The following is a 16,152-nucleotide window of genomic DNA, read 5'->3' as shown; positions in this document are numbered from 1 at the left end:
ATCCCACGGGTGTCAAGGGACAACTGTGTAAAGTTTTGTTAGATGCTAAATAGATATTTAAAATTTTGTTAACATAATAATTGGTAACATTTACATCACACTTTAGGGTTTGCAGAGATCTGTACTACAAATATTATCTTATTTGATACTCACAACAACCCTGAGAGGTGGTTGCTGTTATTATCCCCTTTTTACAGATGAGGAAGTAGAGGCAGTTTGTGAAATAACTTGCCCAGGGTCATATGCTAATAAGTATTTGAAGTCCAATTTGAACGTAGCTCTTCCTGTTCCAGGCTGAGTGCTCTAGTCACTGTGCCACCTAGTGTTCCATTTCACAATGGAACCAGAGACTTTTTTTTACTTAAGCTGTTAATATTGTGTTCTGGAATTTTGACTAAGCCTGATTTCCTTTTTCTTTTACAGCTATCATGAGAAGCTTTTCTCTCCTGCAAGAAGCCATAATTCCATACATCCCCACTCTCATCACCCAGCTTACCCAGAAGCTGTTAGCTGTTAGTAAGGTAAAGGAGAGACAGTTCTGAAATACAAATCATCCTTTACTTCTCCTTTGTAATAAATTAGACATTGAGGGGAGGTGTATTAGTTCTTTCAAACTATCATTTTGCCAAATGGCACACTGTTGGCCAACAAGATTTTCAAAACTTGATCTTATTCTCAGGGAGTGCTATTGGGCTCCAGGGAAAATTTGACTCTGTATACAATAGACATTGTAATGAAAAACTGCTAAGAGACATTTTATAATCATGTCTTTGTTTAGAAAACTTAGATTCACTTTATTTTCATTTGAAGTTATGGCTAGGAAAAAAGCCCCCCAGAAAAACTTGTATTTTAGGCTTTGGCCCTATCTTCAGAAACTTGGTTTGTCAAGAAAATTTGTCAGTGAATGTTTTCTCTTTTCTGTTTTTTTCCTTTACTCATGTCCTACTCTTTATATCTCTTCAGAAGCAGTTTGTAAGCAGTTGTTAGATATATAATTGAATACTTGGGATAACATTAGATTAAAAACTTTAGTATTTCAGTCTATTTATTTTGGTTGGGTTCTATAACAATTATTTATGTCGTTAAAATAATCTCTAATGTCATTTCCTGCTTTAAAATTCCCTGGTTATATCATTACTTTCCTACATACCCTGAAAATTTTTTTGCATAGAAGACTATTACTATTGTACTCAGCGTTCTAGACCCCAAATCTCCCAGGAATGACTTAAATTTTTTTCTTTATTCCAATACACAGTCTCCTCATGTCTTCAGACATCTCTCAACACAAGATATTTTAAAGTAACATTGAAACGTTGAGCAAGGAAAATCTCACAGTGTGAAAAAAAATTACAGAATTTAGGGTTAATAAAAGGTACTCATTTGGTCCTTTTGGCACACCCTTGGAAAGTCGGTTTCCTAAAGTCATTGAGTCTGATTTTTACCACTTTTCTCAAGAGTTTCTCCTAACTGGTAATTGAAATAATCAAGAGACCCCCTTTCCTCCTTTTAGTTTATACTCTAATTCTCTTGAGTTGATCAGTCAAGGGCCCCTGGCTCTAATAGCTGAGGAAAGAGTCCCTGTGTGGGTGAGTTATAGAGAGGGAAGCTAGTCATGATTTCTGATTTGATATCTAAAGCAAAACTGATAAGGGTTTCTTTTTCAGGTTAATCTAAAGCCTTCAGGCTAGGATAATTTTTTTAAAAGGTGAAAAGGGCGCTTTGCTTCCCACCTGAGTTTGGTTTTTGCAATTTAAAAAATGCATAAGCATTCCTAGTTTAAATTAATTTAAGTTCACTTGTATGAAACTTAAGTTTGAAAAGCTGCTTTTTAGGGTTTCCCTTTACTTAAGAAATAATCAATACAAAGAAAGAAGCATATGACAGGATAGAAAGAGCCTTGCCTATAATTTGTAGTTCCACTGTCTTCTTTTTTTCCTAAATCATTACACCTAGAATTCATTTCTGGGAGCCACCTATAAGGAAGACCATAACAAGGTGGGAATGTATCCAGAGGAGGTATGTGCTAGGGTTAGTGTGGGGCTTGGTGGCCAGGCCACATGAGGATCATTTGAAGATGGAAAGATGTGGGAAGATGATGTGATGTTTGCCATGTGGAAGAGGGATTGTACTTGTTTTGCTTGGCTCCAGAGGGCAGAACTAGAAACATTGTGGGGAAGTTGGAGGGAAGTGGATTTCATTTCAATGGAAAGAATAACTTCTTAATAATAAGAATTACTTTGGAAGGTGGTGGATTCTCCTTTACTAGAGAAACTGGATACTCAGTTGTCAGGGATATTGTTAACGGAATTCCTTTTCGGATAGATACATTTGGCATATCCACCTCTCAGATTCTGATTCTAAATTCTGGCTCTGCTGTGGAGTGTCCTTTCCCTTTAAACCTCAGTTTTTCATCTGTAAAAATACTTGTAATTACTGTTGCCCAAGAAAGTCTTTTGTAAGCTGTAAAATACAGCTTATAAAATATAATATATAACTTGGGCTATTATAATAATATGAAATAAAGACACTTCATCTCAAAACTATCAGCAGTTTAAGATAGCTATCTAAATACTAACAATAAAGTAATTTGCATTGGTTTTATTTTCTATTTCAGAACCCAAGCAAACCTCACTTTAATCATTACATGTTTGAGGCAATATGTTTATCCATAAGGATAACTTGCAAAGCCAACCCTGCTGCTGTCGTAAACTTTGAGGAGGCTTTGTTTATGGTATTTACAGAAATTCTGCAAAATGATGTACAAGGTAAGCTAGTGCAAGCTCCTCTGCTGAATAAGGGAGTAGGAATGATGGTTGTGAGATGTGGTTGATATGTTGATTTTAATACAAATATTGTTTCTTCCATCAAATAGAGTTTATTCCGTATGTGTTTCAAGTGATGTCTTTGCTTCTGGAAACACACAAAAATGGCATTCCATCTTCCTACATGGCCTTGTTTCCTCACCTCCTCCAGCCAGTGCTGTGGGAAAGAGCAGGAAACATTCCTCCACTGGTGAGGCTCCTCCAGGCATTTTTGGAAAAAGGTTCAAATACGATAGCAAGTGCTGCAGCAGATAAAATTGTAAGTTGGATTAATTTTGTCCTCTAAAGCTAGCTTTATCAAAATAAAGTATGTTTTTATTTTTATTATTTTTTTGTTTGTTTTTTAAGATGAGTTACATTGAATCAATAAATAATATTAATGTAGGTTCTTGTTTCTTCTCTTCAGTAATACTTGCATTATTTTCTTCAAGTGTTTTGTGAGAAAAGTGCTTTGTAATTTTAAAAAACACTATAGATGGAGTTATTTTTATCTAGATTATTAAAATATACATACTCTTAACACCTGAAAAGTTAGTAGTAAGAGATCTCCATTTTGAAAAATCAGGTTATTTTAAAAATAGCCTCAGTAGCTGCACCTGCAGTCAGAAGAGCTGAGTTTTGAATCTTGGCTTTTGCTAAGTACTGACTGACCGACCTTGCAGGAATGACTTAAGGTCCCAAGGCTTCACGTTCATCACTGTATGGGTGACCTCTAAGGTACTTTCATGCTCTACATCTGTATTCCTATGAGAAAATGATAAAAAGAACAGTTTTGACCTTACCAGCCAAACTTTTTTTTTTAATGAAATTATTACCTATTGGCTAAAAGGGCTTAGAGTTTCACAGCATTTTTTCTCCCTTGTCCATACTCTTTAGGTGGTACCATATAGTGATATGTAGTGGAAAGAACACCACACATGAGCCAGAAAACCTAGGTTAGAGGCACTTACTAGGAGTGTGATGGTGGGCGAGTCACTTAACCTCTCTGTTTCTACTTTGGCAAAATGGAGATAAAAGGACTTATAATATCTGCAGGGTCATTGTAAATTTAGTAAATGCATTGTTAATTGTAAGATAGTTAAGTAATTATGAAGAGTGTGAGTTAGTAAGAAAAATTAGTAAGTGGCATGAAAGCCTTTGGATTTTCCCAGTGGGATAAACCGTTCTACAATGTGATGTTCATAGGCAAAAGATGGACCTTCTGATGCACAGATTGGAGGCTATGTGACAAAGAATGGCTTATTGGGAGGTTGAACACTTCATGGATTGAGTCTGTGTTCTAGCTGTTGGCACAGAAATTGAACCCATGAGGATAGATTTGTTTTGGTCTTTGATAATAGATTTGTGGTCTCATGATGGGAGGTGTGATAGATTTAAATTATAAAGGTGATGTCATTCAAGATTATCTTTTTTTTTTTTAATAGTGAGGCAGTTGGGGTTAAGTGACTTGCCCAGGGTCACACAACTAGTGTCAAGTATCTGAGGTCGGATTTGAACTCAGGTCCTCCTGAATCCAGGGCCAGTGCTCTATCCACTGTGCCACCTAGCTGCCCAAGATTATCTTTTTAAAATTACATCAGAAGCCTAGTTCATTCATGTTAAATACAATATTTTCATTGCATTTGAACAACATTAATGTTAAAGTTCCTGTTTTCTTAGCATGAATCATCCTTTTAACAAGTTGATGAAATTTAACATATATGCAGAAAAAAGAAGTGCATTTTTTTCCTGAGCTGTTTTATTTAATTGTGATCTATCTCCCTCCCTCTCTCTTTTTTTTTTTTCCAGCCTGGATTACTAGGTGTTTTCCAGAAGCTTATTGCTTCTAAAGCAAATGATCACCAAGGTTTCTTTCTTCTCAACAGTATTATTGAGCATATGCCTCCGTGAGTATCACTACAGTTCTATTTGTGTTTGATAACTTCTTCACTTGATGTTAAGAAAGATAATAAAGCTGTTTCAATAATGTCATACTTTTATTCTATTCACTAGGGAGTCAGTTGACCAGTACAGAAAGCAAATCTTCATTTTGCTGTTCCAAAGACTTCAGAATTCCAAAACCACCAAGTTTATCAAGAGTAAGTAAAGAGACCTCTAGGTATTTTGGTGATGTACAGAAAATTTTTTTAAGGTAGAAAAATTACTAGAAATCGTTAGTATAAATAATCTTATTTACTGAACACATAACACATGAACCCCATGCTTCATGGGATGTGAATTCTTAGATTATTGTTAGAAATCCCTGTTGGATAGCTTATGATCCTTTGAATAGTGCTTCTATGAGAAAATTGTTATTCTAGCTATTCACATTTTTCTTTAAATACAAGATTTTATAATTTGTTTTTATTTTTCTGTACTTGACAAACATCAAACATGAAAATTTTATCTACACAGAACAGGAACAGAGAATTATTTACAAAATCAAAACTTTTATAAATTTCATGTTTATATTTTTTTAAATTTAGTTTCTCTTTATTTTGTCCTAAAAATTTTCCTGCCTCCCTGCATTCATCTTTCTTGACCTATCCCAGTTTTTCTCTCTCTCTTTTTTTTTTTTAATTGAGACAATTGGAGTTAAGTGACTTGCCCAGGGTCACACAGCTAGTAAGTGTTAAGTGTCTGAGGCCGGATTTGAACTCAGGTCCTCCTGATTCCAGGGCCGGTGCTCTATCCACTGCGCCACCTAGCTCTACCACCACCACCCCTCCCCCGGTTTTTAATAGATTCATTGATGTCACATGGGGGGAAAAGTCTTGGCATTAGAAGGCCTGCTTTCAATTTCAGCTCCTGGCCCTACCATCTCTATAAATGTGAGGACAAATCTCTTCACCTTCGGGGCAGCTAGGTGGCGTAGTGGATAGGGCGTTGGCCCTGAGTTCAGATCTGGCCTCAGACACTTGTCACTTACTAGCTGTGTGACCCTGGGCCGGTCACTTAACCCTCATTGCCACCCCGCCCCACCCCCCCCCCCCAATCTCATCACCTTTTCCAAACCTGTTTACTGTCAGATTTTTTTTTTTTAAGTAAGGCAATGGGGGTTAAGTGACTTGCCCAGGGTCACACAGCTAGTAAGTGTTAAGTGTCTGAAGCCAGATGTGAACTCAGGTACTCCTGACTCCAGGGCCAGTGCTCTATCCACTGTGCCATCTAGCTGCCCTACCCTCAGATTTTTCAAAGTTTTTGTATTACTTAACTGTTAACATTTGGAGAAAAGTATTTTGCAAACCATAGAGAGTTGTGTAAATTGGAGGCTATTGGAGCTAAGACCAAGAATGTTCTGTGGACTTGTGGTATTTTGGGGTCTGGCAATTGTGTATCTTTTTTTTTAGTAGTTACTTAGAACTCAGAATAGATTTTCCCATAGAAATAGTGTTAAAACTAGTGGTTAGGTTACCATACCAGCCACAGAGCTTTTTTATAATATAACAGGCTTGAAGTAGTAATATTATTTCAACAGTATCTGACCACTGTTTGTAACACTTGTTTCTTTGGGAGAATACAACCTTGTGTGAACTCTGGGCACTTAAATACATCTGACCACAGTGGTGGCTTTAGGCAGCCATGTGGTAGTAGGAGAAATTCCTGCTTTGTAGGCAGAGGCTCTAGATTCAGAAACTAGCCCTACTCCCTGTTTCCTAGGGGATTTCACCATATTCAGGGCATTTAGTTTCCTCATTTTATAAAATAAAGGAGTTTTAATAGTTGATATCATAAGATGTTTTCTAGCTCTAAGTTCTTTGAAAATCGTAGGAGAGGGTTTGAAAACATTGAGGCCTGACATATTATAATCACTTTAAGGCTGTGATTGAACAAGAGAAGACAACCTCTCAGGATTCTTTACTCCCTAGAAATTCTGATAGAGACAAAAGATGGTTGCCTCAAGAGGGATGGGAACTGTAGGAATGAGTCTTCCATGATCAAGGAATAGTCACTTAACCTTTTGCGGTTCACTTTCTTGATATGTAAAATGAAGGAGTCCTATGACCCTGTGAATTCCCCATACCCATATATAATAGGTTTTTAATTTAAGATAACCTCCAGACATCTACAGCATGAAATTCCATTATTAGGTGAACAGTTAGTGGTGTTTATACTTTAGCCAAAGTGTCACTGAAGTTTAAGATGACTTTTGTGTACTTCTAGACTCATGTTTTCTACATTCCCCTCTCCCTCACTATGAGCCAGTCTAAAATGATCACCATTAAACATTTTTTCTCAACAGGTTTCTTAGTCTTTATTAATTTATACTGCATAAAATATGGGGCACTAGCACTTCAAGAGATCTTTGACAGCATACAGCCAAAGTAAGTATAATTGTAATGTGTTTACTTGACATTCAGTGTATTTTAAGTTTCTAACCACTCTCTTTGATTATTTTTGCTTTTTATCATTTTTTAAAAATACCCAGAAAAGGGATGATATGTGATTTTGTTAGCCCTTAAACCAGTGTTCTGGTTGTAACCACCTCCCATAGCAGGTCATTATCAAAGAATAACAGAAATTAAGAGTTTGAAAGATCCATCTAAGCAATTGCTTAAATCACAGGTCCATACCCTGTCCCTTCCTAAGGGTTATTGCCTCACGTAACTAGGCTTAGTCATGAGAATATGGCATGCCAAATGTCTTCATTCATGGGGTTATCATCTGTTTTGTCCTGTGCAACTTTTGATTCTGTTGGTCATTTTCTCCTTTCAGGTTTTTCATGACACTCCTCTTTCCTTGTTCTCCTCCTGTCTTTTTCATCACCTCTTCTTGGACTCCCTTGGTGGTTTTTCATGTCACACCCCCCAACCTTGAGTATCCCATAAGGTTCCAGCCTGGCCCCCTTATCTTTCTGCTCTATACTATAGCTCTTGGTGTTTTCATCAGCTCCCATGGATTCAATTGTAATCTCTGAAGGTGCTATATAATTACTGAATCAACAAGCATTTATTAAGCACCTGTAATGTTCTGGGGACTCTGCTGAAGATATAATGGAAGTTAAAAACAGTCCTAGTCTCTTTACTGAGCTAGTCATGCCTCACCAGTTGCCTTTTGGACATCTTAAATTGGGTGTCTTGTAGGCATCTCAAATTCAACATGTCCAAAACAACTCAATATCTTTTCCCTTAAAATCTTCACTTCTTAGGCAGCTGGGTGGCACAGTGGATAAAGCACCTACCCTGGATTCAGGAGGACCTGAGTTCAAATTCAGCCTCAGACACTTGACACTTACTAGCTGTGTGACCCTAGGCAAGTCACTTGCCTTACCCCCCCCCCCCAATCTTTCCCTCTTCAGAGCTGTACTATCATCTAGGGTGCCACCATCCTCCCAAAAATCTTGGCTTTCACCCTCTGTTGTCCACTCCTCACTCATTCATCCACATTGCCAATCTGCTGCCAAGTTTTATTTTTTCCCCAGCCTTCTCATGTTCTTCCTTTTGTCTCCCCTCACACAGCCACCACTATAGATTGGACTCACATTGCCCTTTCACTTGGACCATTGCAGTAGCTTCCTGATTGGCCTCCTTGCCATGTTTTTTACTGCTCCAGTCTATCTTCTGCTCAGTTGGCAATGTGATTTTTATAATGTGTGGATCAGGTTTCCTCCCTGGTCCTTCCCACTTCCAATTCAGTAAACTCCATCAGCTCCCTCTTATCCAGGATCAGCTATAAAGTCCTCTGGCATTTATACTCTTTATAATCTAGTCCTTTCTTGCCCTTTTCAGTCTTGAATTGTACTCCCTTCCACTCATTCTAATATGATCTGACTATATGTGCTATTCCTTATACACACACTGCCTCTCCTGGCTGTCCCCTATGTCTAGACTGCTTTGCTCCTTCACTCTTGCCTCCTATTTCCACTAGATTCCTTCAAGATTCAGCTCATATCTCCGCCCTGAGATTACCATGTGTTCTGTACATAGCTTGTATGAGGACCTAGTTAATTACGTGTTATCTTCCATAGTAGGATGTGAGCTTTCTACGGGTAGGTTCTGTATCCTGAGGGTCTTATTTGTACCCCTAGCATTTGACACAATTCCTGGAATATAGTAGGCATTTAATAAATACTTGACAACTGCCTACCTGACACAGGGCTTCTTATTTTTTCTTTTCTCTCATGTCCACATGCATCATCTCCTCCTTGCACCAGCTCTCCTTATAGCAAATACCATTCTTCTTCAAGCCATTTGCTCATATAAGTGGAGGAGGGGAGTGGGGGAAAGGTGGGTATATATGTATAATCCTCTTCCCTTCCCCCAAACCTAAATAACTCATGTTAAGCCTTAAGGTTTTTATTCATGGTAGGTTTTGCACTTAGACATCCATCTTCTCCCTAACTCTATTCCACCTCCTTTTTGGATTTTAACTTCTTCTTTCTCTTAGCTGTAGCCGTAATTCTACCTTACCTTCTACTTTACTTGAGTATTCATATAACTTCAGTTCTTAGAGTATTATCATCACATCCATCCAAAAGTTGGCAGGAAAATGAGAGACTAGCTCTCTTAAACTTAACAGATCCATTTTGTAGGATTTTTGTGTCCTGGGATTTGCTCACTAATTTGACACCTTGGCTACCATAATTTGATTTCCCCAATGTCCTTGAAGATGTGTTATAAGGAAGAGACCCTATAAGAAATTATTCTGGAGCCCCACAGTTATCTCATTCTATCTTATTTTGTTAGGGTGTTAGAGCTTTGTGTTCATTTCCAAGTAGATTCCCAATGTAGCTAATGATGTAATTTAAGTTATGGAGTAAATTGGACTGTGATAAAAATGTTATTAATACTTACTTTAGAGAATTAATTTGTTAAAGAGTCCTGATTAATACTGATCATTGTTTATTTTCAAATATTGGTGTTGATTAGCCAAAGACAACCTTTTGGTCTTTTACTTATGGGTCAAATCCCAGGAACTAAAAACCTCTGTTCTTGCTGGTAGAAAGAATAATTTTGGGGCTTCTTTTGTTACTTTCAACACTGGCACAAAAATTATGCCAAAACATTTTGCTTTATTTTTTCAGCATTGTGTTCTACTTTAATACTGATACAAGGGGCAGCTAGGTGGCTCAGTGGATAAAGCACCAGCCCTGGATTCAGGAGGACCTGAGTTCAACTCTGGCCTCAGACACTTGACACTTACTAGCTGTGTGCCCCTGGGCAAGTCACTTAACCCCAATTGCCTCCTCCCTCCCCCCCCCCCCCAAAAAAAAAAGATACAGAGTACATCTTTATTTTAACAGAATGTTTGGAATGGTCTTGGAGAAAATCATTATTCCTGAAATACAGAAAGTTTCTGGACAAGTAGAAAAGAAGATCTGTGCTGTTGGCATAACTAAATTACTAACGGAATGTCCTCCAATGATGGATACTGAGTACACAAAGCTTTGGTAAGTACAGAGATCTAAATGTATTTTCATTATTACTCCTACTTGTCTTTATGACCATAAAATTGTTTAGATAAAGTTTTGGAAAGAATTCCAAATTGCAGTTCAGGAGACCTGGTTTCTACATCCCTTACTCTAAACGCTAATTTGCTCTACGATCTCAGGAAAGTAATTTTTCTTAGAACCTCAGTTACCTCATCTGTAAAATGATGGCATCAAATTAAGTGATTAAAATTCAATAATCATTTCTGAATTGCCTACTATACACTGTTTTAATGAGACACTGAGGAGGTAATATAGCCATGTTCAGTTGTATTCAGTTGGGTCCAACTCTCTGTGACCTATTTGGGTTTTTCTTAGCAGAGATACTGGAGGGGTCTGCCATTTCGTTCACCAGCTCATTGGACAGGACCACATAGCTAGGAAGTGTTAGAGGTCAGGTTTGAATTCAGGAAAGCAAGTCTTCCTTATTCCAATCCCTGTACTCTATCCACTGCACTAGGTAGATCCTCATAAACAACTATATATATATATCAGTAAAATGTAATCCCTTCCTACATGGACCTTCCCTAGGAGTATGATTTATGTCCTTTCCAGGTCTTAGAGTTTATTCTGATTTTCAGAGGAATTGCTAATACTCAAGTCTTAATTTGTATTTTCCAATTTTTTTTTGTTTGTTTTAATCAAACTTAATCAGTCTGCCTTTCATTCGTGATCTTTACTTTCTTCCAATATCTCTTCTAGGACACCTTTATTGCAATCTCTTATTGGCCTTTTTGAATTACCTGAAGATGACACAATCCCTGATGAAGAACATTTTATTGATATTGAAGATACACCAGGATACCAGACTGCTTTCTCTCAGCTTGCCTTTGCTGGCAAAAAAGAGCATGATCCTGTAGGTCAATTGGTGAATAATCCCAAAATCCACCTGGCACAATCTCTTCATAAATTGTCTACTGCATGTCCAGGACGGGTAGGTATCACTTGTTTTGTGAAAAGAGAAAACTATTTACACTGCAGTTCTTCACCAGTTTTATTTTTGTTGAATTGGAAGGGAATAGAGCTCTTTCTCCCCTCCCCCCAACTCCCCCACACCTATAATTGAAGGGGTTTTTTTTGGTTTTTTGGTGAGGCAGTTGGTGTTAAGTGACTTGTGCAGGGTCACACAGTTAGTAAGTGTTTAAGGATCTGAGGCCGGAATTGAACTCAGGTCCTCCTGAATCCAGGGCCGGTTCTCTATCCACTGCGCCACCTAGCTGCCCTGAGGATGTTATTTTGAATGATTAGGAGATGTTTTGCAGAAAAGTGCTAAGGATAAACTCTTGAATTACTTGGTTTTTATATTATATTTACTCCTGGCCCAGAAAAACTCCAGATAGTCTTCCTGAAATATAGAGATTTCTGTCAACTCTCACATGTTTAGTATTAAATTTATGGATCAGGGAGAAATGCCTTCAGTTTTTGAACTATAATTCCATTTCAGTGGTCTTTAGTTGCAGTTTCCTTTAAAAAATTTTTTTTTTCTTTATACCCAGATGATCTATACTAAGGAGCAGTAAGGTTTTTTTTTTGTTGGTTTTTTTTTTTTTTTTTTTAGTGAGGTAATTGGGGTTAAGTAACTTGCCCAGGGTCACCCAGCTAGTAAGTGTTAAGTGTCTGAGGGCGGATTTGAACTCAGGCAATCCTGACTCCAGGGTGGATGCTCTATCCACTGCACCACCTAGCTGCCCCTGGAGCAATAAGTATTAGGCAGGTGATTAAGTCTTTGCACAGAAATAGCGCACCCTACTCAAGTTCTCAGGGTCAATATCTAGATCTTTACAAGTGTACACACACATCTCAATCAGATAAGGCAGGTAGTATAGAAAGAAATGAGACTAAGTCTCAGCTCAGTTCTTCTATAAAATGTGGTTTCCTCCCATTAATAACCAAGTCACAGTTTTATTTATGACTGTACTAATTCACACAGCATGTTGCTGTTCCCCAGGATACATTGTTGTGGACATTTATTTGTAAAGCATAAGTTTGCCTTGTCAGATCTCAGGCTATTAATACATAATTAGATTACCTTAAAACCCCAGTGTATGCATATCCTACATAACACAACATTAGGCAAAATGGTATTAGAGGGGACAGCTAGTACCATTGGAATGATGTGTATGTACAAGTAGAAAGCAGCATGGTTGATGGTAAGCAGAACCATACCTTCAGGGGAGTTAATGCCCGTGTCATTTACTTACTAGCTAATCTCCCTGTTTACATTTCTTTTGGTAGCCAAAAGAATGAGTTTACAACAAGGTTTCCTGATGTTATTAACAACATAGATATGAACTAATGTTGTGGCATGAGAGTCCTGTTGTCTACAATGAAATTCTCTTTTTCTTGTTTTTGAAGGTTCCTTCAATGGTGAGCACTAGTCTGAATGCAGAAGCATTACAGTATCTCCAGGGATATCTCCAAGCAGCAAGTGTAACACTGCTCTGAACTTCATTTGTTTGATGGGCAACAATTCAATAGTGGCTTCCTATAAAAGGATATTGACTTGTAAGCCAAGCTTCGATAAACCGATGCAAGCGTCTCCTTTTGGAAATTATCACAGAATCCATCTTGTAAACGATATTAAATGTTACTTAAAGCAGAACTTGAGTAAATTAGGTGGTTTGTGTGATCATAGGTAATGGAGGTGGGTGACTTTTTCCATTCCCAATTTGCAGCTTTCAAAGGGAATATAGCAGTTCATTATTTGGGATTGATTTTGGGATCCACATTTGCTGTGTTTGGATAACCTTTTAACTTTTCTGGAGAGCACTGCTGTAGAGAGTCATATTCTGTCACTAAATGCCTTTTCCTTTTTGATGCTTTTGTCATTTTGTATTTTCTGTGTCTTTCCTCTAGCTTCTTTTATTTAAAATGTGGATAAATACAGAATTTTGTTTATGTAAATTGCCAAGCAGTGCAAAGTGAATGGTTTTAATTGTGTAGTCAGCAATAAAGAAAACTCTAAACTCTATATTACAGAATAGCTGAAGAATAGGTTTACTTATGATCTTTGGGGGTTTTGTAATAATGATCCCTTGGGGGGGAAATCACCTCGAGAAATACATCATCAGGTCCCTTAGAACCTCCTCTCCATCTCTAAAGGAGAACTGACTATCTAAAAGAAAAACAACCCAGTAGAGCTATTTCAAGTGGTTCTTGTACCATTGCCACAATGATATGTTGCCACAATAATATGGGCTGGGTGATTAAGTTATTTTTCTCAGCTTCTCTGTTTGCAAATTGGGGCTAATACTATCCCAACCTCACAAGGATGCTGTGAGAATTTCTCCATGTGTGATAAATGTTTTTGACTCCTTCAATGCCCTGTGTGTAGATACTAGGTACTTTTTCCTTTATATTCATTTTTTAGGAATTGAAGTCAGTTTTGGGTTGTCTTTTTCTGCCTTGTGTTTTAGATCAGTGACATAACTTGATTTTTAAGAACTTAGCTTTTACCCCAATAGAATTTTCTGGAGTTGATATATTAGTGTCCTCTATCTCTTTCCATCCTTTCTATCCCTACTTTGGCAATTGTCCTTTATATCTATCCCAAGATTTCGCTCAGGATTTTGATGGGCATGCTTAGAAAGGAACTGAGCTCAATTTCATCTTAAGAGATACTATTGACAACAGTGTTTAAAGTGAACAAGAGTTGAACCTCTCTGAGCTTAACTATAAAAGTGTCCTATGGCTTCCATTAAGGGGACAAAACTTTAAAAGGGTTTCAACGCTAGCCCTATGGTACTTTTAAGTGAATGTTGTTTGGAATCTACTTTATGCAAAAATTATATATTCAGGGTCCTATCAGTTAAACCTAACCCTAATACTTTTTAGTGAAAATTATTCAAGGATATGCCTTCACCTTCATAAAGCCTCAGACAACCTGACTTGTAAATGCTTACTACTGCTCTTAATGCTTATTGTTTTTATAGTTTTGAATGAGACGTTTAAAGCAGCTTAAGTGTGTGTGCACCAGGTCTAATAAGACTGCTTCTGGCTTTGTCACCTTCCATTGATTAAAAAGTAGACATCTGAGCGCTGACTTCATTCATCATTCTAAAATGTCTGGCAGAAGCTGTATCATAGTGAAATTTCAGGTCCTATATTGTCTACTTTGTTACAACATTCTGTGTAAAAGAAAGCAGACTCTGAGTAAAAAGATTTTCTGTGTGATGTGTTTTTAACTAGAACATAACTCACCTGGCAGCATGGGATTGGAAGTGGAGGCTGGGGGCTCTAGTCTTGATTCTAGCACTAACAAGCATAGTCATCAGGGCTGCTTCACTATTTTGGAATCTCACTTTCCTCTGCTAAGTCTAGACAGCTGAGACTATTGGAGGTATAAGTAGGCACAGAGCATTTGCTGGCTTGGTAGAAAACCCTAAACTGTATGACAAAGCTATGGTCAGCTATTAAGTGAATAGACAATTGCACAGTGAGCAATATATTTGTTAACATACTTAACCTCTCAGAACATCTGAAACCTTGAATTCCTTTTTCTAACAAATCGATTTATTTCATATTAATGGTGTGAAAGAATAGAGCTTTTAAAAATCAATTTTATGGGTAGAATAGCTACTAAGATAAGCAGTTAATTTACATTCTTTTCCTCTGTACTCAAAACTTTGTTTATTAAAATCACTAGTGGGGAGTATTTTGGGGGGAGGTAGGAATGGTAGAGGAGATTTCTTCTACCAATACAAATTATTTAGCCGTTATGAGGTTAGAGCATTTTCTTGGTCACTGAATAAAACTTACAAACTTGCTGAGGCACAGTGTCAAGGGAGTAAATTGAAGGTAGATCTGATTCTGAGGTCAACTCTCCACTCTGCCCAGTTCCTTCTCATAGAGTTGTCAAGAGTGCTAAGATAAATAACCTAGACACTTAAAAATGTTTTTAAAAGAAATTTACTGGGGGCGGCTAGGTGGCGCAGTGGATAAAGCACCAGCCCTGGATTCAGGAGTACCTGAGTTCAAATCCGCCCTCAGACACTTGACACTTACTAGCTGTGTGACCCTGGGCAAGTCACTTAACCCCCATTGCCCTGCAAAAAAAAAAAAAAAGAAATTTACTTCATACTTTACAGGCTATTTCTAAGATCTGTATTTACTGTTAATATCAGTTATCATATAAATATTTCATTTCCTCTAGGGAAAGATGAATCTAGTGTCTAATATCAGCAGTGCCTACCAGCCTTCTATTTCTTGGGCTTGCTATTTTTTTCTTGGCTACTTTTAAGTTTTATGTATTTGCAGAATTTGAACTCGGGTCCTCCTGAATCCAGGGCTGGTGCTTTATCCACTGTACCACCTAGCTGTCCCCTTTTCCTGATTAGTCTTATCAGTCATTGGTTTTAGGGTAACATCAAGCATCAGTAAAGCCAAGTATTCACTTTAGAAATAGATTTGAGGGCACAGTTAGGTGGCGTAGTGGATAGAGTACTGGCCCTGGAGTCAGGAGGACCTGAGTTCAAATCCAGCCTCAGATACTTAACACTTACTAGCTGTGTGACCTTGGGCAAGTCACTTAACCCCAATTGCCTCACCCAAGGGGAAAAAGAAAAAAAGAATAGATTTGAATTTCAAATAAGATCAGAGATAGAAGTTTATTGACTACTTATACCAATGGTGATGGGGTTTAAGTGTCACTGGACAGAACTTTAATTTAGATTCACCCCAAGGTGTGAATTCTTCATTAGAGTGTTATGGATCTTAAGGGTTTCTTGAATCTAAACACATATTCTTTTTGTGTCAGTGAAGTAACCGTCAGTGAAATGTAATTTTGAAGGGGCAAAGATACCATCAGCTTTCTCAAGTGGCATATTATGAGTCTGGTCTTCATGGCATCTACCCTGTAACATAACTATTTTCTATTTAGTATGGACCAGCTTAACATGCCACTGATTATTATAACATGCTGTT

General features: G+C 37.6%; 1 protein-coding gene across 1 annotated transcript in view; it reads left to right on the top strand.

Annotated features, from left to right (window-relative positions):
- The window catches only part of CSE1L (chromosome segregation 1 like), a 68,599-nt gene extending 54,199 nt beyond the window's left edge, over positions 1 to 14,400 (top strand). Inside the window, exons 17-25 of the mRNA XM_043984769.1 lie at positions 424 to 521; positions 2,615 to 2,765; positions 2,873 to 3,081; positions 4,611 to 4,708; positions 4,815 to 4,900; positions 7,045 to 7,126; positions 10,045 to 10,191; positions 10,933 to 11,164; positions 12,586 to 14,400. Coding sequence (XP_043840704.1) covers positions 424 to 521; positions 2,615 to 2,765; positions 2,873 to 3,081; positions 4,611 to 4,708; positions 4,815 to 4,900; positions 7,045 to 7,126; positions 10,045 to 10,191; positions 10,933 to 11,164; positions 12,586 to 12,675 — 1,193 coding nt within the window. The 3' untranslated portion in view covers positions 12,676 to 14,400. The remainder of the gene's footprint in view (positions 1 to 423; positions 522 to 2,614; positions 2,766 to 2,872; positions 3,082 to 4,610; positions 4,709 to 4,814; positions 4,901 to 7,044; positions 7,127 to 10,044; positions 10,192 to 10,932; positions 11,165 to 12,585) is intronic.
- The last annotated feature ends 1,752 nt before the right edge of the window (positions 14,401 to 16,152 follow it).

The sequence above is a fragment of the Dromiciops gliroides genome, chromosome 2 (assembly GCF_019393635.1).
Source record: "Dromiciops gliroides isolate mDroGli1 chromosome 2, mDroGli1.pri, whole genome shotgun sequence".
Classification (NCBI taxonomy): domain Eukaryota; kingdom Metazoa; phylum Chordata; class Mammalia; order Microbiotheria; family Microbiotheriidae; genus Dromiciops; species Dromiciops gliroides.
This window is presented reverse-complemented; position numbering and strand designations above follow the sequence as displayed.